Below are 24375 nucleotides of genomic sequence, written 5' to 3'. Positions count from 1 at the left end.
GCATTCTCAAACAATAGCATGGTATTTTTTCACTATAATAGCTACTGTAAATTGGACAGTGCAGTTAGATTAACTAGAATTTAAGCTTTCTGCCCATATATACGACATGTCTATGTCCTGGAAAGTTTGCTGTTACTTACAACTGTCATGCTAATCACATTAGCTCAACCGTCCCAGTATAAGGACACCCATGTAGTGGTTAATGCCAACCAATACAGACAGTCCACCTTCAAATCGCTAGTTTACTGGGGATTGTTTCATTACGCAATGTAGCCTACTATATCCTTAGCAGTAGCCTACAGTACCTGACAAAAGTATTCATCCCCCTTGGTGTTTTTCCTATTTTGTTGCATTACAACCTGGAATTTAAATAGACTGTTATATGGATTTCATGTAATGGACATACACAGAACAGTCCAAATTGGTGACGTGAAATGAAAAAAATGACTTGTTTAAAAAATGTCTACAACATTTCAAAAGGAAAAGTGGTGCGTGCATATGTATTCACCCCCTTTGCTATGAAGCCCCTAAATAAGATCTGGTGAAAACAATCACCTTCATAATTAGTTAAATAAAGTCCACCTGTGTGCAATCTAAGTGTGACATGATCTGTCAGTACATATGCACCTGTTCTGAAAGGCCCCACAGTCTGCAACACTACTAAGCAAGTAGCACCACCAAGCAAGCGGCACCATGAAGACCAAGGAGCTCTCCAGACAGGTCAGGGACAGAGTTGTGGAGAAGTACAGATCAGGGATGGGTTATAAAAAAATATCAGAAAGTTTGAACATCCCACGAAGCACCATTAAATCCATTATTAAAAAATGGAAAGACTACGGCACCACAACAAACCTGCCAAGAGAGGGCCACCCACCAAAACTCACAGACCAGGCAAGGAGGGAATTAATCAGAGATACAACATAGAGGCCAAAGATAACCCTGAAGGAGCTGCAAAGCGGAGATTGGAGGACCACTTTAAGCCGTACACTCCACAGAGCTGGGCTTTACGGGAGAGTGGCCAGAAAAAAAGCCATTGCTTAAATAAAAAAATAAGCAAACAACGTTTGGTGTTCACCAAAAGGCATGTGGGAGACGCCCGAAACATATGGAAGAAGGTACTCTGGTCAGATGAGTCTAAAATTGAGCTTTTTGTCCATCAAGGAAAACGCTATGTCTGGCGCAAACCCTTCAACATTTTTTTTGGGGGGGGCTGCAATTTGATGCTGATAACTCAAATGAACCTATCCTCTGCATCAGAGGTAACTCTGGGTCTTCCTTTCATGTGGCGGTCCTCATGAGAGCCAGTTTCATCATAGCGCTTGATGGTTTTTGCGACTGCACTTGAAAAAACTTTCAAAGTTCTTGAAATGTTCCGTATTGAGTGACCTTTATGTCTTAAAGTAATGATGGAATGTCATTTCTCTTAGCTTATTTGAGCTGTTCTTGCCATAATATGGATTTGGTCTTTTACCAAAAAAGGCTATCTTCTGTATACACCCCTACCTTGTCACAACACAACTGATTGGCTCAAATGCATTAAGAAGGAAAAATTAACTTTTAAGAAGGCACACCTGTTAATTGAAATGCATTCCAGATGACTACCTGATGGAGCTGGTTGAGAGAATGCCAAGAGTGTGCAAAGCTGTCATCAAGGCAAAGGGTGGCTACTTTGAAGAATATAAAATATAAAATATATTGTTTAACACTTTCTTGGTTACTACTTATTTCATAGTTTTGATGTCTTCACTAATATTCTACAATGTAGAAAATAGTAAAAATAAAGAAAAACCCTTGAATGAGTGTGTCCAAACTCTTGACTATCTATATAGATATAATTGTTGTTCCTGTTGTTGCCTGTTTTGCATATTATTTTGGCATTAATACGTATCACAAAATCAGTTTGCAAACAATGTAAAAAAAAAAAAAAGAAGCATTGAGTTAAAAAATCTGCATACAAACATGGTCTAGTTTTTGTTTTCTTGAGTAATGCAGGTGTTTCAGCGTAGCTCAATGTTTTCTGTGGTGGTGGGGCAGCCAGCGGAAAATACAGAGCATTGGGGTTGGTAATCTTCTCTAGTTGCGTCGTGATTGGCTCAGTGTTTGGAAGGAATTAGTGGCTAACTGCAAGAGTTGCAAAGCAATAAAAAAATAGCTCAGACTTGGAAAATATGTTTTGAACAGTCATCCAACTCAGAATTCCAAGTCGGGAACTCAGGCCTCTTTCTAGAGCTCCGATCTGAAGATCACTGACGTGATGATTTGACCTTGTTTTTTTCAGAGTTCCCAGTTGTCTTGAAAGCACCTTAAATCCAGAGAATGCCAGAGAATATTTTACCACAAGAAGGACCACCGTGCCACCTTCCTGTTCAAGTGAGCACAGCACAACAAGGTGAGTCCAAAAATGTATTGTATGCTGCTGCATAAATTATTTCATATGCCAGGGAGATATGTACTGTATACTGTAGCTAAGAAAGTAACACTAAGTGTATGTTGTGTAGTAAGCTGTTGTGTAGTAAGCTGTATGTTGTGTAGTAAGGCCACATGTGGCCCATGTGCCTCACCCTAAATAATTTGGTATTTTTCCCACTCATAACTCAGCCTATTTTTTATTTTTTAGTTTTAGAGAAATGCAATCATTGAATATTGAGAGCTTTCATTGTCTGCTTATATGCCCTCTTTATTTATCTTACGGTTAAGACTTGGTGTACTGGGAGAATACTGTAAGAACAGCCCATGTTCTGAATTCTGTCGCTGTAGATTTCAAAAGCGCTGAACAAATAGTTATATTAACTATGTCCATCCCAGCTCGCTCATTGTCTTAATCGAAATTATGGATTGCCTCTCGCCGTTCCCTTATGCCATAGTTTGTACATCTCAATCACCATTAGAAACCACATTTGTTTAAGCAAGTCAGCCATATCAGCTATGTTTTTTAAAAGGGCAGTAAATTAGTCTTAATGAACTGTTTCAGTTATAGTGTCACCGTTATAGTGCAATTATGTATTGTTTAGTGTTATAGCTTTGATGGCATGCATCTAAAAAAAATTGTTGGGAGTTTTTCCCATCAAGATTTACAATAAAGTGGTGATCCTGACCTAAGACAGGGAATTTTTACTAGGATTAAATGTCAGGAATTGTGAAAAACTGGGTTTAAATGTGTTTGGCTAAGGTGTATGCAACCCTCTGACTTCAACTGTACATATAACTAGGAATAAAGTGACAAGGCAACAGGATAAACAGTAGCAGCAGCGTATGTGAGGAGTCAAAAAAAGTTGGTGTAAAAAGGGTCAATGGAGATAGAGTTTACCCAAACAGCTACACGCACTAACTATTTAGCAGACGTATGGCTTGGGGGTAGAATCTGTTCAGGGTCCTGTTGGTTCCACACTTAGCAGAGAGAACAGTCTATTATTACTTGTTAATGAACAATGCACTGTAATTACTACATTCATTCACAAATGATGTGATTTGTTTTTACAACCTAGAGTCAACAAATGATCAACGCAGGTTCATATTTTTGTACATAATTGTTCTTTATTGTTTTTTTCCCCCCATTGTCAATAAAAAGGTCAAGGTTCAGTCCCATTAATTAATGTCATTACATATTTTTAATTTCAAAAAAAGAAAAGAAAATTACAAATCATAACAAACATAGAATAGGTAAGTACAATATCCATATATAAACCACTCCCACATGTTCTAACCCCACCCAGCATTTTCCCTAACCAAACTCTAGCACAAAACTCAAATCAATACTTTAGTTGCAGTAATAAAAAACAATCAATACCCCAGTTTAAAAAGCACTATATATCGTGCAATGCCTTGAGTTCTACTTTGTCCTCTGGCATCACACACACAAAGTTATATTCCCCACCCAAACATTTGCCCAGCAAAACACAAATAATAGACATGCATACAGTCGTCAAGGTATCGCTACCTCACTTTCATTATCATAAAGGTCAAGAGAGACTATTCTCTATTCAGTCTCAAGTCTCAATGAACCACAGTATTAATTATCCCCCCTTATATTCAGACACCTTCTTAGCAAGAACCACCTAGGGTACAATAATGAAAACTGGAACACGTCTAGTCTCATCCTAGAACCCTGGCAAAAAGAGGCAGAGGAACTTCCACCACCTTAGGTTGGGTGACACACAGCATACAGTGAACATGGAATAGATACTTGTTCAGAATGATCATGGAAAAGCAGCCCGCCTACACCAGCCGTTGTCCCTTCAATAGAGAGGTACTATTATAGACAGTAACTGCAGTATTCTATGACGAGATCATTCCTAGAGTCCTTGCTTCAGGTCTTTCTGGGGGGAGGGTCAGTTAGTCAACAATACTAAAATAGACACTGTATGTACATATTATATTTAACTACACTTTGGATGCTTTGTACAATAGTCCTGAACTTAAGACCTGCTTATCATGCTTGCTTGTGCCGTGTGGTTGTTTGTGGACTGATGTGGTGGAACCTGCACCACACTAACAGTGAGAAGCTCATTTACGGCTTGGATCAGACATGAATAATTCTGTCACCATGGAAGAGCTCCTATACACCACAGATATCAAACCATCAGTTCATGAAACTGGCATTCATGTTGGCTCCATCTATGTTATGGAACCTAATTATGATTCGACGTTTCAAACAGAGATTGAGTAATGGATCGACTCAATCCGTAGCGCTGGAGACCTGCGTTACAGCCCGATAGAAACGTCCAAGTAATGTTCCTGCGCTTGCGGAGAACGCATTCACGGTAAACACTGCATATGTCGGCTCAAATCGCAAATAACCTTCACATTTCAACCGCGCTACAGCGCTGAACTTCAGTGATAAGGATTGAGTCAAGCCCTAACTCTGTGTCTATCTGTGGCTCTGCTATACACTATAAAAGTGTTATTACTTTGAGAGAAAATGCATGAGCAAAGATTGAGGATAAGTGTGAATTAAGGAATGTGTAATCCTTCCAGATCTCAGAAAGTCAGTAAGTGTTATATTTATAAGACGCTATAACACAATTTCTTTACCATTAGGAATAGAAAAGGTCTGTCGTCCTGTGTTTGATACAGATAAGTAGCAGCAAACCGAAACAACTATTGTGTACGATGTAAAATGTAAGACGCATGAAATAACATGTTACTTTGACAGAAAATGACAGTTCAGATGGCTTCGCGGACATCATCCACTGCAATTGATCATCAGTCCTGCTCTCTCCATCCTCAAAACAGTAAACTGAACCATCTTCTCAAGAGCTACAGAGAAGACTGTTCCTAAAAATGAAAACTAAAAGAGATTTTCCAAAGACCCCTCAAACCGGTTTTGTTGTATAGGCTTGATTGTTCTTCATTCACATTTGCAATCTATCAAGACAGACACAGAGGTCTCCTTACAAAAACAAACTTGTTTGGTTTTTTTGCTAGTATTTTCTAGCCTGATTCCAGATGTGTTTGTGACTACAAATCTATGTTCACCTAAGGCTTCAGAGACATCAAAGTCTCCACTACCCGTAGACTTCAGACACATTGGATCATATGGATGGGCAACAGTCAAACAAATAGTAAGATTAAATACCACAGTACATGTTCATTCCTCACTCAGTTATCATAACCTTAAACTAAGGAGTTAAGACACAGACTCATAGGAGAGAAGACTTTCTGATAATATGAGAAAGTCTTCTCTCCTGCGAGTCTGTGTCTTAACTTCTTAGCAAGCGGACAGGGGCAAGTGGACAGAAAATAACTGGCATGAGAAAATGTTATTTCTCAAATGACTCTTAAAAAGGCCAGTTCTCCCCCCTCTCTGGATTGGTGAAAGCAATCCAGAGAGGGAGGATGTCTCTTAAGAGCGACGGGGAGAAATACAAAAGCAGACAGACAGCGGTCTACTGTAGACACAGGGAGGAGTGATGTCAACTCAGGTCCATACAGATAGCATCTTCAACTCTTGAGTTGTACATACATACATGTAACTGCCAAAAGAAAGGAAACACTTTAGTAAATGAGGGACACAAAGTATTTTGAAAGCAGGTGCTTCCACACAGCGGTGGTTCCTGAGTTAATTGAGCAATTTAACATCCCATCATGCTTAAAGTTGGATAAAAATGCCCAGTTGCCCATTATTTTGGCTACCATAGCTAGAAGAGAACTCAGTGACTTTGAAAGAGGGGTCTCAAAGAAGCATAGTTTTTTTTAAATTTAACTAGGCAAGTCAGTCAAGAACAAATCCTTATTTACAATGACGGTCTACCAAAAGTTAAAAGGGCTCCTGCGGGGACGGGGGCTGGGATAAAAAAATATACAAATATTGGACAAAACACATTTAAAAAGGGGTTGTGGTTGTGTTCCAGACACTTGTAGAATCTTTGCCAAGGCGCATTGAAGCTGTTCTGGCGGCTCGTGGTGGCCCAACGCCCTACTAAGACACTGTTGGTGTTTCCTTTATTTCGTCAGTTACCTGTATGTACACAGAGAAGACAGTTTGTAGGTGCGCACACATATTCAGCCTCAGGAAGTCTCAAGGAACACGTATCCAAAGTCGGACAGTCGTGTCCATATCAAGAGGTCATTCATTTCCATGAGTCAACACACATACCCTCAACGCACTCACAGATTTACAGCATACTGGATGCTCCTCTTCGGTTACTGTAGGTTGATGACTTTGTACAGCTCCTTACAGACACACGCACACACAGAGCTAAAACACACACAGACACACACACACCCTCTCCTCCTCTCTCAGGCGTGTGCTGCAGCCAGGTCGTGGTTGATGAAGCGCCGTAGTCTCTCCAGGTATTGGCTGTAGAGCTCTATGTCGTTGTGTCCCGCCCCCTCCACCCAGAGTGGCTCCACGGCCTTGGGACAGCGCTCAAACAGAGCCAGGCCGTGGGAGAAGTCGATCACCTCGTCCTCCGTCCCGTGGATGATCAGCACCGGGGATGGGATCTTAGACACCTTCTCTATGCTGCAATACATCGGTTATAATCAGTTAGTAAGCAGTCTACGAGACCTTGTCCTTGTTTCTGCGATTGCATTTGTTTATGATTGTTTTGTAATGTGGTTTTTGGGTGAGGAGTCCAAATATCTATTTAATCCAAAAGAAGTGGGCCTTGATGACAATTTATTTTGTCCTGGATCTAAATTAAGCATTCTAATGGCTTTTCTTTGTGCATGTGTGTCTTACTTGGGGAAGGCATCAAAGCAGTAGGTCTTCTTGGTGTCGGGGAAGGCCACCCTCATGCCAGAGGTGAGAGGGGAGTGGAGCACCACAGCAGCACACTCAAACCTGGACGCCAGGTCCACCGTGGGTACCGTGCCAATACTTTGCCCATACAGGATGATGTTCTCTGGGCTGATGCCATACCTGACACACACACGCAAAGAGACAGAGAACTGAGTAAACAAATACAGAGAGAACCCATCGGATTCTATCGCTGGATTCGAACTTGCAACATTTGGAATCAAATGCAGATGCTTACGCCCATCCGCCATCCCCTTCCTCAATGCTCAAGCAAAACCTACTTGAAGGTAACAGCGCTAACTGTTGCCCCTAGTGGCCAGTTTCCAAGTCGTCTCTCAACATCCTCAGACATGGATGGATGTCGAATATTGACCTGTATCACGGGTGACCTGGCTGTGGTATTCAGTGTTTGCTAGGGTTGTCCCTGACAAAAAATTATATTGGTTGACCGAGAGTCATCTGTTATTTCGACCATTTGTTCGAAAAAAAATGTAAGTATATTTTTCCACATCCTATGTGTTTTAATCAAATCAACTATTTGCTTGTCCGATGCTTTAAGCACACTGCTTAATAAAATAATTAAGTCACACAGATGAATTAATAGAGGGAGTCCGACCGCAATTGATTTGATTGTGGCGGGCTCAGAAACTCAGATGACAAACTTGGAAAGGGGGAATATATGGTTGCTCAGGTTGTAAGGTTATTTTTTGGGGGAAAGCCTTTATTACAGCAAAGACTAAAAACAGACACATGCGTTCGTGAATGCAATCGCCGACATGGAATTATATATTTATTGTTTACACTAATTATTCAAAGATCGCTTTGTCATTTTATTTGAAACCTAAAAGAAAATGCTTGATTGCATTTCAAATCATGAATGACTCGTATGCTGTGTGATGTCATGAACGAAAGAATGAATGACACAGTAGCCTACATAGGTATTGAAATATGGGAATGAGTAAGTTATGGTATTAAGCCTAAACATGGTGCGCTCTTAGGTCTACAGCTTGACGGTGGGTATACAAGGCTGCTCTAATAAGCCCACTAATGATAATGACATCAATTAATATATATATATTTTTTTTTTCACCTTTATTTAACCGGGTAGGCAAGTTGAGAACAAGTTCTCATTTACAATTGCGACCTGGCCAAGATAAAGCAAAGCAGTTCGACACACACAACAACAAAAACATACAGTTACAAACATACAGTCAATAATACAGTAGAAAAAACAAGTATATATACAATGTGAACAAATGAGGTGAGAGAGAGGTAGAGAGAGGTAAAGGCAACAAAAAAAAGGCTATGGTGGCAAAGTAAATAAAATATAGCAAGTAAAACACTGGAATGGTGGATTTGCAGTGAAAGAAAATGCAAAGTAGAGATATAAATAATGGGGTGCAAAGGAGCAAAATAAATAAATGCAGTAGGTGGAGAGGTAGTTGTTTGGGCATAACTTATAGATGGGCTATGTACAGGTGCAGTAATCTGTGAGCTGCTCAAAGCTAGTGAGGGAGATAGGTGTTTCCAGTTTCAGAGATTTTTGTAGTTCGTTCCAGTAATTGGCAGCAGAGAACTGGAAGGAGAGAGGAAGAATTGGTTTTGGGGGTGACCAGAGAGATATACCTGCTGGAGCGCGTGCTACAGGTGGGTGCTGCTATGGTGACCAGCGAGCTGAGATAAGGGGGGACTTTACCAAGCAGGGTCTTGTAGATGACCTGGAGCCAGTGGGTTTGGCGACGAGTATGAAGCGAGGGCCAGCCAACGAGAGCGTACAGGTCGCAGTGGTGGGTAGTATATGGGGCTTTGGTGACAAAACGTATGGCACTGTGATAGACAGCATCCAATTTATTGAGTAGGGTATTGGAGGCTATTTTGTAAATGACGTCGAGGACAGGTAGGATGGTCAGTTTTACGAGGGTATGTTTGGCAGCATGAGTGAAGGATGCTTTGTTGCGAAATAGGAAGCCAATTCTAGATTTAACTTTGGATTGGAAATGTTTGATGTGAGTCTGGAAGGATAATTTACTGTCTAACCAGACACCTAGGTACTTGTAGTTGTCCACATATTCTAAGTCAGAACAGTCCAGAGTAGTGATGTTGGACAGGCGGCAGGTAGTGATCGGTTGAAGAGCATGCATTTAGTTTTACTTGTATTTAAGAGCAATTGGAGGCCGCGGAAGGAGAGTTGTATGGCATTGAATCTCGTCTGGAGGGTTGTTAACACAGTGTCCAAAGAAGGGCCAGAAGTTTACAGAATGGTGTCGTCTGCGTAGAGGTGGATCAGAGACTCACCAGCAGCAAAAGCGACATCATTGACGTTTACAGAGAAGAGAGTCGGTCCTAGAATTGAACCCTGTGGCACCCCCATAGAGACTGCCAGGTGCCCAGTCAACAGGACCTCCGATTTGACACACTGAACTCTATCAGAGAAGTAGTTGGTGAACCGAGGCGAGGCAATTATTTGAGAAACCAAGTCTATCGAGTCTGCCAATGAGGATGTGGTGATTGACAGAGTCGAAAGCCTTGGCCAAGTCAATGAATACAGTTGCACCGTATTGTTTCTTATCGATGGCGGTTAAGATATCGTTTAGGACCTTGAGCGTGGCTGAGGTGCACCCATGACCAGCTCTGAAAGCAGATTGCATAGCGGAGAAGGTATGGTGGGATTCGAAATGGTCGGTAATCTGTTTGTTGATTTGGCTTTCGAAGACCTTAGAAAGGCAGGGTAGGATAGCTATAGGTCTGTAGCAGTTTGGGTCAAGAGTGTCCCCCCCTTTGACGAGGGGGATGACCCCAGCTGCTTTCCAATCTTTGGGAATCTCAGACGACACGAAAGAGAGGTTGAAGAGGCTACTAATAGGGGCGGCAACAATTTCGGCAGATCATTTTAGAAGGAAAGGGTCCAGATTGTCTAGCCCGGCTGATTTGTAGGGGTCCAGATTGTGCAGCTCTTTCAGAACATCAGCTGACTGGATTTGGGAGAAGGAGAAATGGGGATGGCTTGGGCGAGTTGCTGTGGGGGGTGCAGTGCTGTTGACCAGGGTAGGGGTAGCCAGGTGGAAAGCATGGCCAGCCGTAGAAAAATGCTTATTGAAATTCTCAATTATTTTGGATTAATTGGTGGTGACAGTGTTTCCTATCTTCAGTGCAGTGGGCAGCTGGGAGGAGGTGTTCTTATTCTCCATGGACTTTAGTGTCCCAGAACGTTTTTAAGTTTGTGTTATATAATGATCATACTAGTAATTAGAGGTCAACTGATTAATCGGAATGGGCGATTAATTAGGGCCGATTTCAAGTTTTCATAACAATCGGAAATCGGTATTTTTGGACACCGATTTGGCAGATATATATATTTTTTTACACCTTTATTTATCCTTTATTTAACTAGGCAAGTCAGTTAAGAACACATTCTTATTTTCAATGACGGCCTAGGAACGGTGGGTTAACTGCCTTGTTCGTGGGCAGAATGACAGATTTTTACCTTGTCAGCTCGGGGATTCAATCTTGCAACCTTACAGTTAACTAGTCCAATGCTCTAACCACCTGATTACATTGCATTCCACGAGGACACTGCCTGTTACGCGAATGCAGTAAGAAGCCAAGGTAAGTTGCTAGCTAGCATTAAACATATCTTATTAAAAACAATCAATCATAATCACTAGTTAAACTAGAATATCATCAACCATGTCTAGTTATCTAGCGTGTCCTGCGTTGCATATAATCGGTGCGTATTCACGAAAAAGGACTGTCTTGCTCCAATGTGTACCTAACCATAAACATCAATGCCTTTCTTAAAATCAATACACAAGTATATATTTTTAAACCTGGATATTTAGTTAATATTGCCTGCTAACCTGGCTCGTTGCGAACTCTGTGAAGACTATTTCTTCCTAACAAACACAGCCAACTTCGCCAAACGGGGGATGATTTAACAAAAGCGCATTTGCGAAAAAAGCACAATCGTTGCGCGACTGTACCTAACCATAAACATCAATGCCTTTCTTAAAATCAATACACAGAAGTATATATTTTTAAACCTGCATATTTTGCTAAAAGAAATCCAGGTTAACAGGCAATATTAACCAGGTGAAATTGCGTCACTTCTCTTGCGTTCATTGCACGCAGAGTCAGTGTTTTTGCAACAGTTTGGGCCGCCTAACTTGCCAGAATTGTTCGTAATTATGACATAACATTGAAGGTTTGCAATGTAACAGGAATATTTAGACTTATGGATGCCACCCGTTACATTAAATACAGAACGGTTCCGTATTTCACTGAAAGAATATACGTCTTGTTTTCGAGATGATAGTTTCCGGATTCGACCATATTAATGACCTAAGGCTCGTATTTCTGTGTGTTATTATGTTATAACTAAGTCTATGATTTGACAGAGCAGTCTGACTGAGCGATGGTAGGCACCAGCAGGCTCGTAAGCATTAATTCGAACAGCACTTTCGTGCATTTTGCCAGCAGCTCGTTGCTGTGCTTCAAGCATTGAGCTGTTTATGACTTCAAGCCTATCAACTCCCGAGATTAGGCTGGTGTAACCGATGTGAAATGGCTAGCTAGTTAGCGGGGTGCGCGCTAATAGCGTTTCAAATGTCACTCGCTCTGAGACTTGGAGTGGTTGTTTCCCTTGCTTAGCAAGGGCCGCGGCTTTTGTGGAGCGATGGGTAACGCTGCTTTGAAGTTGGCTGTTGTCGATGTTTTCCTGGTTCGAGCCCAGGTAGGGGCAAGGAGAGGGACAGAAGCTATACTGTTACACTGGCAATACTAAAGTGCCTATAAGAACATCCAATAGTCAAAGGTATATGAAATACAAATCGTATAGAGAGAAATTGTCCTATAATAACTACAACCTAAAACTTCTTACCTGGGAATATTGAAGACTCATGTTAAAAGGAACCACCAGCTTTCATATGTTCTCATGTTCTGAGTAAGGAACTTAAACGTTAGCTTTTTACATGGCACATATTGCACTTTTACTTTCTTCTCCAACACTTTATTTTTGCATTATTTAAACCAAATTGAACATGTTTCATTTTATTTGAGGCTAAACTGATTTTATTGATGTATTATATTAAGTTAAAATAAGTGTTCATTCAGTATTGTTGTAATTGTCATTATTACAAATAAATAAAAATCACCCAATTAATCGGTATCTGATTTTTTTTGGTCCTCCAATAATCGGTATCGGCGTTAAAATCAGAATCAGTCGACCTCTACTAGTAATAATAACAATAAGGTGATCAAGAAAATATCATTATTATAAATATTGTTTTTCTGTCAATTTGGAACAGTGTAAACAATGCTAAATAAATTAAGTAATGCCAGAGAGGCTGTTCTAATGAAAAAAAAGTGTAAAGCCTTTATTACAGCACAGCAAAGATTAAAAACGGACAAATTTGTGAAATTGTTTATCCGACATGTTGTGGTTGCGTGAGGCTTGGTGCTCACGGAATCAGTGGGCTATTAAAAAAAACACTCAAACAGGCAACAGAAGCTGGATCTGTCTTACTTCTTATAGATATGGATGATTTATAAAGCCAGGCACATTTAACAGTTAGGCTGTTGATTACAGACCTAATTAAGTTGGGGTTTCCTCTCTCCTCACTGTTCTTAGACAATTAAGTCAAGGGCTGTTTTCTCTTCTTTCCTGCTGCTTCCGCTGCATTGTTCTAAACACCAACCAATATGCTGGGTGAATTCAGTATTATGCGCATAGCAACATGGTCTAGGAAAAGGTGCCAATTCAACAGCGCACTGATGTTTCAGAACAGTGGACAGCGACCGCTACCCGACGTGGAAGAAAGCGCATATGTAATAAAATTACATAATTTTTTTGTGTTGCACCATTGTTCTTACGTAATATAAACATATACAACTTCAGTAGCATGTCTTAGAGTGATGGACTGTGCCATCCCCACAGCCTCCACAATGGACTAGTTAACTCAGGCAGGCGAGAATTAGACAGTTGTCTTATACACCATGAATTTTTTTTTTTGCTACTGCTCGACTAAAGAAATCTCATCTCAGACCAACAGCCTTTCGACCAAACAATCGACCAGTTGACGAAATGGGGTCAGCCCTAGTGTGTGCAGCCTCAGCCGTGCACTATATAAGGAAGTTTCATACAATTTTGAGCTACAGTTTGATTCAGAGTTTGATTATTTGTTACATTGCATTTTTGCCTCCCATTTGGTCCGGTTAATTTCACATTGCCAAATATCAAACAAAAAAATCCTAAACAAAACCATATGTCCATGCAAGTCATTTGTTAATTTGACAAAAACGCTCACGTTAAATCCATCTACATACAGTGCCTTCGGAAATGATTCAGACCACTTGACTTTTTCCACATTGTTAGGTTACAGCCTTATTTCTCATCAATCCACACACAATACCCCATAATGACAAAGCAAAAAAACAGGTTTTAGAAAAAAACATATCAATATTACTCAATACTTTGTTGAACCACCTTTGGCAGTGATTACAGCCTCGAGTCTTAGGTACGACGCGACAAGCTTGGCACACCTGTATTTGGGGAGTTTCCCCCATTCTTCTCCGCATACCCTCTCAAGTTCTGTCAGGTTAGATGGGGAGTGTTGCTGCATAGCTATTTTCAGATCTCTTTGAGATGTTTGTTTGGGTTCATCCGGACTCTGGCTGGGTCAGTCAAGGACATTCAGAGACTTGTCCCGAAGCCACTCCTGCCTTGTCTTGACTGTGCTTAGGGTCGTTGTCCTGTTGGAAGGTGAACCTTCGCCCCAGTCTGAGGTCCTGAGCAGGTTCATCAAGGATCTCTCTGTACTTTGCTCCGTTCATTTTTCAGTCGATCCTAACTAGTCTCCCATTCCCTGCCACTGAAAGATGTCCCCACAGCATGATGCTGCCACCACCATGCTTCACCGTAGGGATGGTACCAGGTTTCCTCCAGATGTGGCGCTTGGCATTCAGGCCAAAGAGTTCAATCTTGGTTTCATCAGACCAGGGAATCTTGTTTCTCATGGTCTGAGACTTTGCCTTTTGGCAAACTCCAAGCGGACTGTTGTGCCTTTTACTGAGGAGTGGTTTCCGTCTGGTCACTCTACCATAAAGGCCCGATTGGTGGAGTGCTGCAGAGATGGGAGAACCATCCAGAAGGACAACCATCTCCACAGAGGAACTCTAGAGCTCTGTCAGAGTGATTGGGTTCTTGGTCACCACCCTGACCAAGGCCCTTCTCCCCCAATTGCTCAGTTTGGCCGGGCGACCAGCTCAATTAAGAGTAAACTTCTTCCATTTAAGAATAATGGAGGCCACTGTGTTCTTGGGGACCTTCAATGCTGCAGACATTTTTTGGTACCCTTCCCCAAGATCTGTGTCTCAACACAGTCCTGTCTCTGAGCTCTATGGACAATTCCTTGGACCTCATGGCTTGGTTTGTGCTCTGACATGCACTGTCATCTGTGGGACCTTAAATAGACAATAGACATTTCCAAATCATGTCCAATCAATTGAATTTACCACAGGTGGACTCCAATCAAGTTGTAGAAACATCTCAAGGATGATCAATGGAAACAGGATGCACCTGAGCTCAATTTCGATTCTCATAGCAAAGGGTCTGATTACTTATGTACTTGTGTAAAAGGTATTTTGTTTTTAATTTGCTAAAAACTTGTTGTTTCATCATTATGGGGTATTGTGTGTAGATTTCTTAGGATAAAAAAAATAAAAAATAAACATTTTAGAATAAGGCTGTAACATAACAAAATGAATACTTTCCGAAGGCACTATGTTTATCCTGAACCATCACTTGTGAGACCCAATCTTCATATTACTTATGCTTCGGTCTTCCAACAACATGCGGGATGAAACAGCGCAAAACCCCTCTAACTGCGGTGTGAACAGGCTATATTCAATAGCCTATCCCCGGTATAGTCTCCGTCTCCCCTAATCTACATATACTCACAGAATGTTTCAGAGATATCAAGTTATGATGCTGCAGGCTGCATTTCATCAAACGCTCGCAGTGAAACAACCAATAATACTGTGCAACTCTGGTTATTTTCCTTTATTTGGTCTGGACTGCGTTCTCACCTGCAGCGAACAGCATCTTGGTACGAATTGAAACGGACCAAGACCACCCTTTTTGAGCAAACCACAGTGTGTTGCTTAGTGCGCTTCGGAGTATGGGTAGTGTGTTCACACCAATCCAAACCAACAAAATTAAGGGGGAAAATGCAACAGTTTGGAAAAAACCACTCCAAACAAATTCGGTGTGAAAGCCCCCTAATTCAGCTGATCAAAGGTCTTGATGATTAGTTGACGAGCGGGTGTGGCTGTGTGTGTGTGTAACAGCTTTTTACCGGGAGCGCAGGGCGTGCCAGGCAGCGTCTATGTCAGCGTAGAGGTTCTTCTCTGAGGGTTTGCCGGTGCTGACACCATAGCCAGAGTAGTCGTAGGAGAAGATGTTACAGTTGATACGCGTTCCCAGGCCAATGTAGAAGCTACTCATCTGACCCAAGTCTACTGCATTACCATGGGAGAATAGCAATGTGAACCTAGGAGAGAAGGAGATGGGGGGAGGGAGGAAGGTGATGGGGGAGGGAGGAAGGGTGGGGAGGGAGGGGGGAGGGAGGGAGGGAAGGTGATGGGGGAGGGAGGGAGGGAGGAAGGTGATGGGGGAGGGAGGGAGGGGGGGAGGAAGGGATGGGGGGGGAGGGAGGAAGGGATGGGGGGGAGGGAGGGAGGGGATGGGGGAGGGGGAGGGAGGGAGGGAGGGGAGGGAGGAAGGGATGGGGGAGGGAGGGAGGGAGGAAGGGATGGGGAGGGAGGGAGGGGGAGGATGGAGGAGGGAGGGAGGGAGGTGGGGAGGAGGGAGGAGGGAGGAGGAAGGTGATGGGGAGGGAGGGAGGGAGGAAGGTGATGGGGAGGGAGGGAGGAAGGTGAGGGAGGGGGGAGGGAGGGAGGAAGGTGATGGGGGAGGGAGGGAGGGAGGAAGGTGATGGGGGAGGGGGGAGGGAGGGAGGGAGGAAGGTGATGGGGAGGGAGGGGAGGAAGGTGATGGGGGAGGGGAGTGGGAGGGGGGAGGGAGGGAGGAAGGTGATGGAGGAGGGAGGGAGGGAGGAAGGTGATGGAGGGGGGAGGGAGGGATGGGGGAGGGAGGAAGGTGATGGAGGAGGGAGGGGGAGGGAGGAAGGTGATGGAGGAGGGAGGGAGGGAGGAAGGTGATGGAGGAGGGAGGGAGGGAGGAAGGTGATGGAGGAGGGAGGAAGGTGATGGAGGAGGGAGGAGGTGATGGAGGAGGGAGGAGTGGAGATGGAGGAGGGAGATGGAGGAGGGGAGGGAGGAAGGGATGATGGAGGAAGGTGATGGAGGAGGGAGGGAGGGAGGTGATGGAGGAGGGAGGGGAGGGAGGGAGGGAGGGAGGGAGGGAGGGAGGGAGGGAGGGAGGGAGGGAGGGAGGGAGGGAGGGAGGGAGGGAGGGAGGGAGGGAGGGAGGGAGAAGGTGATGGGGGAGGGAGGGAAGTGAGAAGGTGATGGGGAGGGAAATGGAGAAAGAAAAGGTACAATTTAAGAGAACGTAAAATAGAAGGGTGATGTACTGTACAATAGAACCATAGAATTTAATAGAACACTATCATACTTCATGCATTTCTATAAATAGAACAACCTGCACAGATGTATATTTTTAGGGATAGACACTATGCACAGAGAGAAACAAATGCCATCTCTTTGAAAACAAACAAGAGAAATGTCACAGCCCACCAATTGATTCACTAAATTCTTCTTCCTCCCCTCCACTCACTCACCTGGCATTGGGGGCACAGCGGATGTACATGCAGCCCACCCTGTTTCCCCGGCTAGACCTTGTCAGGAACACGTCCGTCATGTCCAGCTCTCTCTGAGTGTACTGGAACTCTGCCCTCTCTGTCAGGTGGAGCTTCCACCTGCCCTCTCCTCCTCCTCCCCCTCCTCCTCTGTCTCCCCCTACGCCACCCAGTCGGGAGCGCAGGCCCGGAGCCCCCAGAGAGGGGGGTGCACCCCCAGGCGCGGTCCCGGCTGCTGCCGCAGCTGTAGCCTCTGGGTCTGGCAGCATTGAGTAGGTGGGCTCTGGAGGGAGGAAGGCCAGCTTGGCTGCGATGCGGCTGGGGCAAGGAGGGCAGCAGAACAGGCAGCATAGCTCTCTAATGGATAGGCCGTTCATCTTCTCCTGGGGGAGAGGGGAAAGTGTGTGGGGGGGGTGAGTGTACTAAACAGCCTGCATAGCCGTAAATATGACACACCGATGGATGGAGCATCTGATGGTGAAGAGAAAATATTCTACCTGTATTAAAGTTCCTCGGACTTGGAATGAGATGGCACAAAGGTGCCAACACCACCTGATCAGGTCACTCAACAGCCTGGATCAGTGGGCAAAAAGAGTACAATGAACACACAGTACAGACCTGCTCAGTTAGTTAGCTTACTACCACATTATTCTGTAAGGTGGGACAATCAAAGTGAGGTTTGAACCAGTGACCCTGTGAATACATGCTATACGGCCCTGACCTCAGTCTTGGCTGAGACGTTGTATGCCAGCCTTGCATACATAGGAAGCCGTAGCTACTATTTAGTTAATGCAAGACAATTTCAGAATTCACAAGCTAACGTTAACTATAGTAGCTCATTTACAATGTCCTAAAAATGCACATATTGTGTTTATTCGCGTTAACTAGCAAGCTACCAGGAAAGGCAAGATCATATCTAGGTAACTTTAACTTCGATATCATACTGCATATTATGGTGAATCACTCAGTAAAACACTGATGTTCAATAATAAGGATAGTTAAAGGTAGTTAACGTTAGCTGACTAGCGAATTAGAATTGATAAACTAGCTATATTGATTGTGATGCACCCTAGCTAACCCTGATAGATAGCTACCGGTGCATAAAGTTAACGTTATGCGTCTTAAAATATAGCTTGGGAAACGAGACGATATTTACCAGCTAAATCTGTGGCTAATGTTAATGCAATACCGTTAGCTAGCTATCGGTAAATAACTTGCTAGGTGGTGTAGCTAATGCTAGTTGGTAAAGCTAGCTAGCTATGTCAAAACATCAATTAGCTAGCTAACGTTAGTGTTTGTGATAGACATATTCCTGTCTATCAAAAAATAGCTGCACAATACCTCGAAAATTCTTCTTGAGCCCTGACATGGGTAATGTACTCTGTATAATTTGATATGTGTCTGTCATTTGTAGATTGGCTAGGTAAATATCATGACAACTACTTTTTTTTTTCCACAACCCTGTCCGACTAGACCCGGAAGTGACGGAGGAGAGGGCGTAGCCCATTGCGTTCATTTAGCGCTTACGGTGTTACATTTTACAACTTGTCGTTTTCACTGATTACATTGTGATACTATATGTTTGCACTGGAAAAGAGCCGACCGTGTGTGTGTGCGTGGGAATTTTCCTTGTTTTACTATCCTTGTGGGACTTTTGGGATTAGTAAAACAAGGAACATTTTCCCTAATGGGGTCTTTTCCCCATCCCCATGAGGACAATGGCTATTTTAAGATCAGGGGTTAGGTTTAGGGTTAGAGTTAGGGTTAGAATTAGGGTTAGTGTAAGGGTAAGGGGTTAGAATTAGGTTTAGGGTTAGGAATTAGGTGTGAGAGAAAGAGAGCGAGAGGGTAAGAACCTTAGGGTTTGGTCAGTGTGTTTCCTCTGGGACCTTAATTAGAGAGGTACAGATCAAAAAGTACAAAACTGCCCCGTTTTGCTTAGAAGGGTTCAGCATTTGTCAAAATTTACTTTTGTAGCAGGTTTAGAAGAACACACACACCAGCAGGTTAGGATAATTAGGTTAAGGTTAGGGAAAGGGTTAGCTAAAGTGCACAAAAATATATCTGCTTTTGACTTCATATTTAAAAGCTGTTTCCCATGTAGATATGACCCTTAGACAAGTGCGTGGATCAGAGCATTTTACCCGAAGTGTGTGGTGTCATTGCTTTGCTGTGTCTGTTCAGCCACCCAAATAACCCAATTGTGTTTTTTCCATATCCAATCTTTTCTTCTATCAACACTCAGTTTTATATGTGACCCACTATCAGATGTGCACATTCACACTGATGTAGCCTCTGAAGTAGCGTTAAAGATGCTCATTTCCTGTCACTGTTCCTTTACATTTGGGGGGGGGTTGTCATGCTAATGAAGGGTAATGTATAACAAACAAAAAAGAATGCCAAGAGTGTGAAAAGCTGTCATCAAGTCAAAGGGTGGCTACATTGAAGAATCTAAAATCTTAAATATATTTTGATTTGTTTAACACCTTTTTGGTTACTACATGATTCCATATTTGTTATTTCATTGTTTTAATGTCTTCACTATTTATTATACAATGTAGAAAATAGTAAAAATATTGAAAAACCCTTGAATGAATAGGTGTGTCCAAACTTTTGACTGGTACTGTATATAGGATGTCAAAAGATCAGATTCCATGTATTTTTTTTTTGCTGTTTACACATTAGGGAAAAGATCAGATGGGTATCAGATATTAAAATAATTGGCAAAATATCTTAATTGGGCTGCCTGTGTGAACACAGCCACGGTGACTGTTGGATAACTATTTTGATAACCATCCGGTTTTGAAGAAATGTGTGGTCAATTTTATTATGTGTTTAGAGAAATGTGTTAATTTTCTAAAAGTTGTTATTTATTGAAATTTGACAGACTATGTATTGCTTTGAAAGTTATGCCACTGCAGCAATGTCTTTTAATTTTCCGTCTATTCTAGCCTATGTGTTTGGAGAGATTTTTATGGGGGGTCCAAGCAGTATATTGAACCCTTCCTCCACTGAGGTAATTGTCTTTCAATTAACCTATGTATTTGTATTTCTAAAATATTTACTGTTTATGTTTAAATGTGACTAACTGTTTTCTCTGTCTTTCATTGTGTAGTTTTAATTGTCACTGTTTTTGGACTGTTTTTGTTCAGTTGTGAACACGGTCAACTAGTAGTCTTTGAAAGCACTGCAGTACTATAGACATTCATGTCATTAGTGTTGTGTTTTACTGTAGCCTATGTAAAACAAGCCATCCTAAACCTTTATTCCTTCAATAAACATTGCTTATTTTTTATACTGCATCTGCCTCTGGCTGTGTTTATGGGCCTAGAACGTGTGATACCAATAGATTTTACAGATGGATAAGAATATTTACGTAATTAGGAAAACCATAATTTACAACAATGACTTTGTCTGTCCTACCTCACAGAATAGTATGAATAGGCTGTAACACATTTTATTGAGTGAATATATAATTACTGTACACAATTATAGAGATACCCTGCTTTTATTTGTTGAGATCCTTCTCTGGAAACATCTGCCACTCAGCCGCTCCCTTGTGCCCCCCTTTCGTTTTTAAAAATCTTTACTTTTGACAGCTTCCACTGATGGCATGGAAGTCGATGACAGCAACATCACCTAATTCCCTGTGGTAAATGATCACACACCTTTCTTCTCGCACTGTTCGTTCCTACAGCAGTGGTTCCTTTATTATGTGTTTTAACCTACCTTTGACATTTTGACACCCAGATTTGTCCCTCATGGGTTATGTCCTCTTTTAATTGGATTACATTTTATTGGATCCTAATCAGAATGTCATTCTTTCTCTAAAATAGACATTTGCCGTTTGTTCCATATTTCTAGCCTAATGATATGCTACAGTGTTCAAAGACAAAATATATATATTTTTAAATAATTTTGTCATTCTTTTTTTGTTTGTTAGATTTTTCATGATGAACATAAGTGATTGATTTGAATATGCAAGACAAAAACATAACTGTATGGGTGCGAGTGAAAGAGCGAGAGAGAGAGAGCACACAAAAAACTATACATTACTTGGCCTAAACATCAGCGCCACAGTTAACTTCCACAAAGCTGTGAACGAGCTGAGAGACAAGGCAAGAAGGGCATTCTATGCCATCAAAAGGAACAGAAAATGTGGCATACCAATTAGGATCTGGCAAAAATACTTGAATCAGTTATAGAACCCATTGCCCTATGGTTGTGAGGTCTTGGGGTCCGCTCACCAACCAAGACTTCACAAAATGGGACAAACACCAAAATGAGACTCTGCATGCAGAGTTCTGCAAAAAATATCCCGTGTACAACGTAGAACACCAAATAATGCATGCAGAGCAGAATTAGGCCCATACCCGCTAATTAACAAAATCCAGAAAATAACTGTTAAAAGTCTACAACCACCTAAAAGGAAGTAATTCCCAAACCTTCCATAACAAAGCCATCACCTACAGAGAGATTAACCTGGAGAAGAGTCCCCTAAGTAAGCTGGTCCTGGGGCTCTGTTCACAAACAAACACACCCCACAGAGCCCCAGGACAGCAACAAAATTAGATCCAACCAAATCATGAGAAAACTACTTGACACATTGGAAAGATTTAACAAAAAAAACAGCAAACTAGAATGCTATTTGGCCCTAAACAGAGAGTACATAGTGTCAGAATACCTGACCACTGTGACTGACCCAAACTTAAGGAAAGCGTTGACTATGTACAGACTCAGTGAGCATAGCCATGCTATTGAGAAAGGCCACCGTAGGCAGACCTGGCTCTCAAGAGAAGACAGGCTATGTGCACACTGCCCACAAAATGAGGTGGAAACTGAGTTGCACTTCCTAACCTCCTGCCCAATGTATGACCATATTAGAAGCACATATTTCCCTCAGATTTCACAGATCCACAAAGAATTCGAAAACAAACCCGATTTTGATAAACTCCCATATCTACTGGGTAAAATACCACAGTTTGTCATCACAGCAAGCAAGATTTGTGATTTGTTGCCACAAGAAAAGATGTGGAGTTTAGACCAAAAAGCTCTATTTTTTCTCATAATCTTCTCCCATTCCTCCTCTGGATCATCCAGATGGTCATTGGCAAACTTCAGACGGGCCTGGACATGTGCTGGCTTGAGCAGGGGGACCTTGCGTGCGCTGCAGGATTTTAATCCATGACGGCGTAGTGTTTTACTAATGGTTTTCTTTGAGACTGTGGTCCCAGTTCTCTTCAGGTCATTGAATAGGTCCTGCTGTGTAGCTCTGGGCTGATCCCTCACCTTCCTCATGATCATTGATGCCCCACGAGGTGAGATCTTGCATGGAGCCCCAGACCGAGGGTGATTTGACCATCAAATCAAATCAAATCAAATCAAATTTTATTTGTCACATACACATGGTTAGCAGATGTTAATGCGAGTGTAGCGAAATGCTTGTGCTTCTAGTTCCGACAATGCAGTAATAACCAACAAGTAATCTAACAAAAAATTCCAAAACTACTGTCTTATACACAGTGTAAGGGGATAAAGAATATGTACATAAGGATATATGAATGAGTGATGGTACAGAGCAGCATAGGCAAGATACAGTAGATGATATTGAGTACAGTATATACATATGAGATGAGTATGTAAACAAAGTGGCATAGTTAAAGTGGCTAGTGATACATGTATTACATAAGGATGCAGTCGATGATAGAGTACAGTATATACGTATGCATATGAGATGAATAATGTAAGTAACATTATATAAGGTAGCATTGTTTAAAGTGGCTAGTGATATATTTACATTTCCCATCAATTCCCATTATTAAAGTGGCTGGAGTTGAGTCAGTGTCATTGTCAGTGTGTTGGCAGCAGCCACTCAATGTTAGTGGTGGCTGTTTAACAGTCTGATGGCCTTGAGATAGAAGCTGTTTTTCAGTCTCTCGGTCCCAGCTTTGATGCACCTGTACTGACCTCGCCTTCTGGATGATAGCGGGGTGAACAGGCAGTGGCTCGGGTGGTTGATGTCCTTGATGATCTTTATGGCCTTCCTGTAACATCGGGTGGTGTAGGTGTCCTGGAGGGCAGGTAGTTTGCCCCCGGTGATGCGTTGTGCAGACCTCACTACCCTCTGGAGAGCCTTACGGTTGAGGGCGGAGCAGTTGCCGTACCAGGCGGTGATACAGCCCGCCAGGATGCTCTCGATTGTGCATCTGTAGAAGTTTGTGAGTGCTTTTGGTGACAAGCCGAATTTCTTCAGCCTCCTGAGGTTGAAGAGGCGCTGCTGCGCCTTCTTCACGATGCTGTCTGTGTGAGTGGACCAATTCAGTTTCTGTGATGTGTATGCCGAGGAACTTAAAACTTGCTACCCTCTCCACTGCTGTTCCATCGATATGGATAGGGGGTGTTCCCTCTGCTGTTTCCTGAAGTCCACAATCATCTCCTTAGTTTTGTTGACGTTGAGTGTGAGGTTATTTTCCTGACACCACACTCCGAGGGCCCTCACCTCCTCCCTGTAGGCCGTCTCGTCGTTGTTGGTAATCAAGCCTACCACTGTTGTGTCGTCCGCAAACTTGATGATTGAGTTGGAGGCGTGCGTGGCCACGCAGTCGTGGGTGAACAGGGAGTACAGGAGAGGGCTCAGAACGCACCCTTGTGGGGCCCCAGTGTTGAGGATCAGCGGGGAGGAGATGTTGTTGCCTACCCTCACCACCTGGGGGCGGCCCGTCAGGAAGTCCAGTACCCAGTTGCACAGGGCGGGGTCGAGACCCAGGGTCTCGAGCTTGATGACGAGCTTGGAGGGTACTATGGTGTTGAATGCCGAGCTGTAGTCGATGAACAGCATTCTCACATAGGTATTCCTCTTGTCCAGATGGGTTAGGGCAGTGTGCAGTGTGGTTGAGATTGCATCGTCTGTGGACCTATTTGGGCGGTAAGCAAATTGGAGTGGGTCTAGGGTGTCAGGTAGGGTGGAGGTGATATGGTCCTTGGCTAGTCTCTCAAAGCACTTCATGATGACGGATGTGAGTGCTACGGGGCGGTAGTCGTTTAGCTCAGTTACCTTAGCTTTCTTGGGAACAGGAACAATGGTGGCCCTCTTGAAGCATGTGGGAACAGCAGACTGGTATAGGGATTGATTGAATATGTCCGTAAACGCACCGGCCAGCTGGTCTGCGCATGCTCTGAGGGCGCGGCTGGGGATGCCGTCTGGGCCTGCAGCCTTGCGAGTGTTAACACGTTTAAATGTCTTCGTTGCAGGCCGTGTCAGTGGCACTGTATTGTCCTCAAAGCGGGCAAAAAAGTTATTTAGTCTGCCTGGGAGCAAGA

At 42.9% G+C, this 24375-nt stretch overlaps 1 protein-coding gene across 2 annotated transcripts; it reads right to left on the bottom strand.

Moving 5' to 3' along the window:
* Positions 1-6341: 6341 nt before the first annotated feature.
* LOC112227320 (alpha/beta hydrolase domain-containing protein 17A-like) lies at positions 6342-18531 on the bottom strand. Of its 2 annotated transcripts, XR_006080198.1 has the most exons (7): positions 18397-18531; positions 17553-17628; positions 17038-17438; positions 15592-15786; positions 7184-7363; positions 6611-6964; positions 6399-6457 (listed from the first exon to the last, which is right to left on the bottom strand). XR_006080198.1 is itself a non-coding variant. In XM_042308021.1 (6 exons), exons 3-6 carry the CDS (start codon positions 17430-17432, stop codon positions 6739-6741), a joined length of 996 nt encoding a protein of 331 aa, XP_042163955.1. In that variant the 5' UTR covers positions 17433-17438; positions 17553-17628; positions 18397-18531; the 3' UTR covers positions 6342-6738. The 2 variants fall into 2 exon arrangements, 1 of the variants encoding a protein (XP_042163955.1); XM_042308021.1 differs by having other exon boundaries at positions 6342-6964.
* Between the last annotated feature and the right edge of the window lie 5844 nt (positions 18532-24375).

Source organism: Oncorhynchus tshawytscha, linkage group LG28, assembly GCF_018296145.1.
Source record: "Oncorhynchus tshawytscha isolate Ot180627B linkage group LG28, Otsh_v2.0, whole genome shotgun sequence".
Classification (NCBI taxonomy): domain Eukaryota; kingdom Metazoa; phylum Chordata; class Actinopteri; order Salmoniformes; family Salmonidae; genus Oncorhynchus; species Oncorhynchus tshawytscha.
Note: the sequence above shows the minus strand (reverse complement) of the source record. Positions and strands in the feature narration are given on the sequence as shown.

What these genes read in the sequence shown, in the direction of transcription:
- LOC112227320 (XM_042308021.1), bottom strand. Translation starts at nt 17,432, where the DNA reads ATGAACGGCCTATCCATTAGAGAGCTATGCTGCCTGTTCTGCTGCCCT. An exon ending in CGCTGTGCCCCCAATGCCAG is followed by an intron (nt 15,787 to 17,037) that starts GTGAGTGAGTGG and finishes CTTCTCTCCTAG; the next exon opens with GTTCACATTGCTATTCTCCC. An exon ending in TGGCACGCCCTGCGCTCCCG is followed by an intron (nt 7,364 to 15,591) that starts GTAAAAAGCTGT and finishes TGTGTGTGTCAG; the next exon opens with GTATGGCATCAGCCCAGAGA.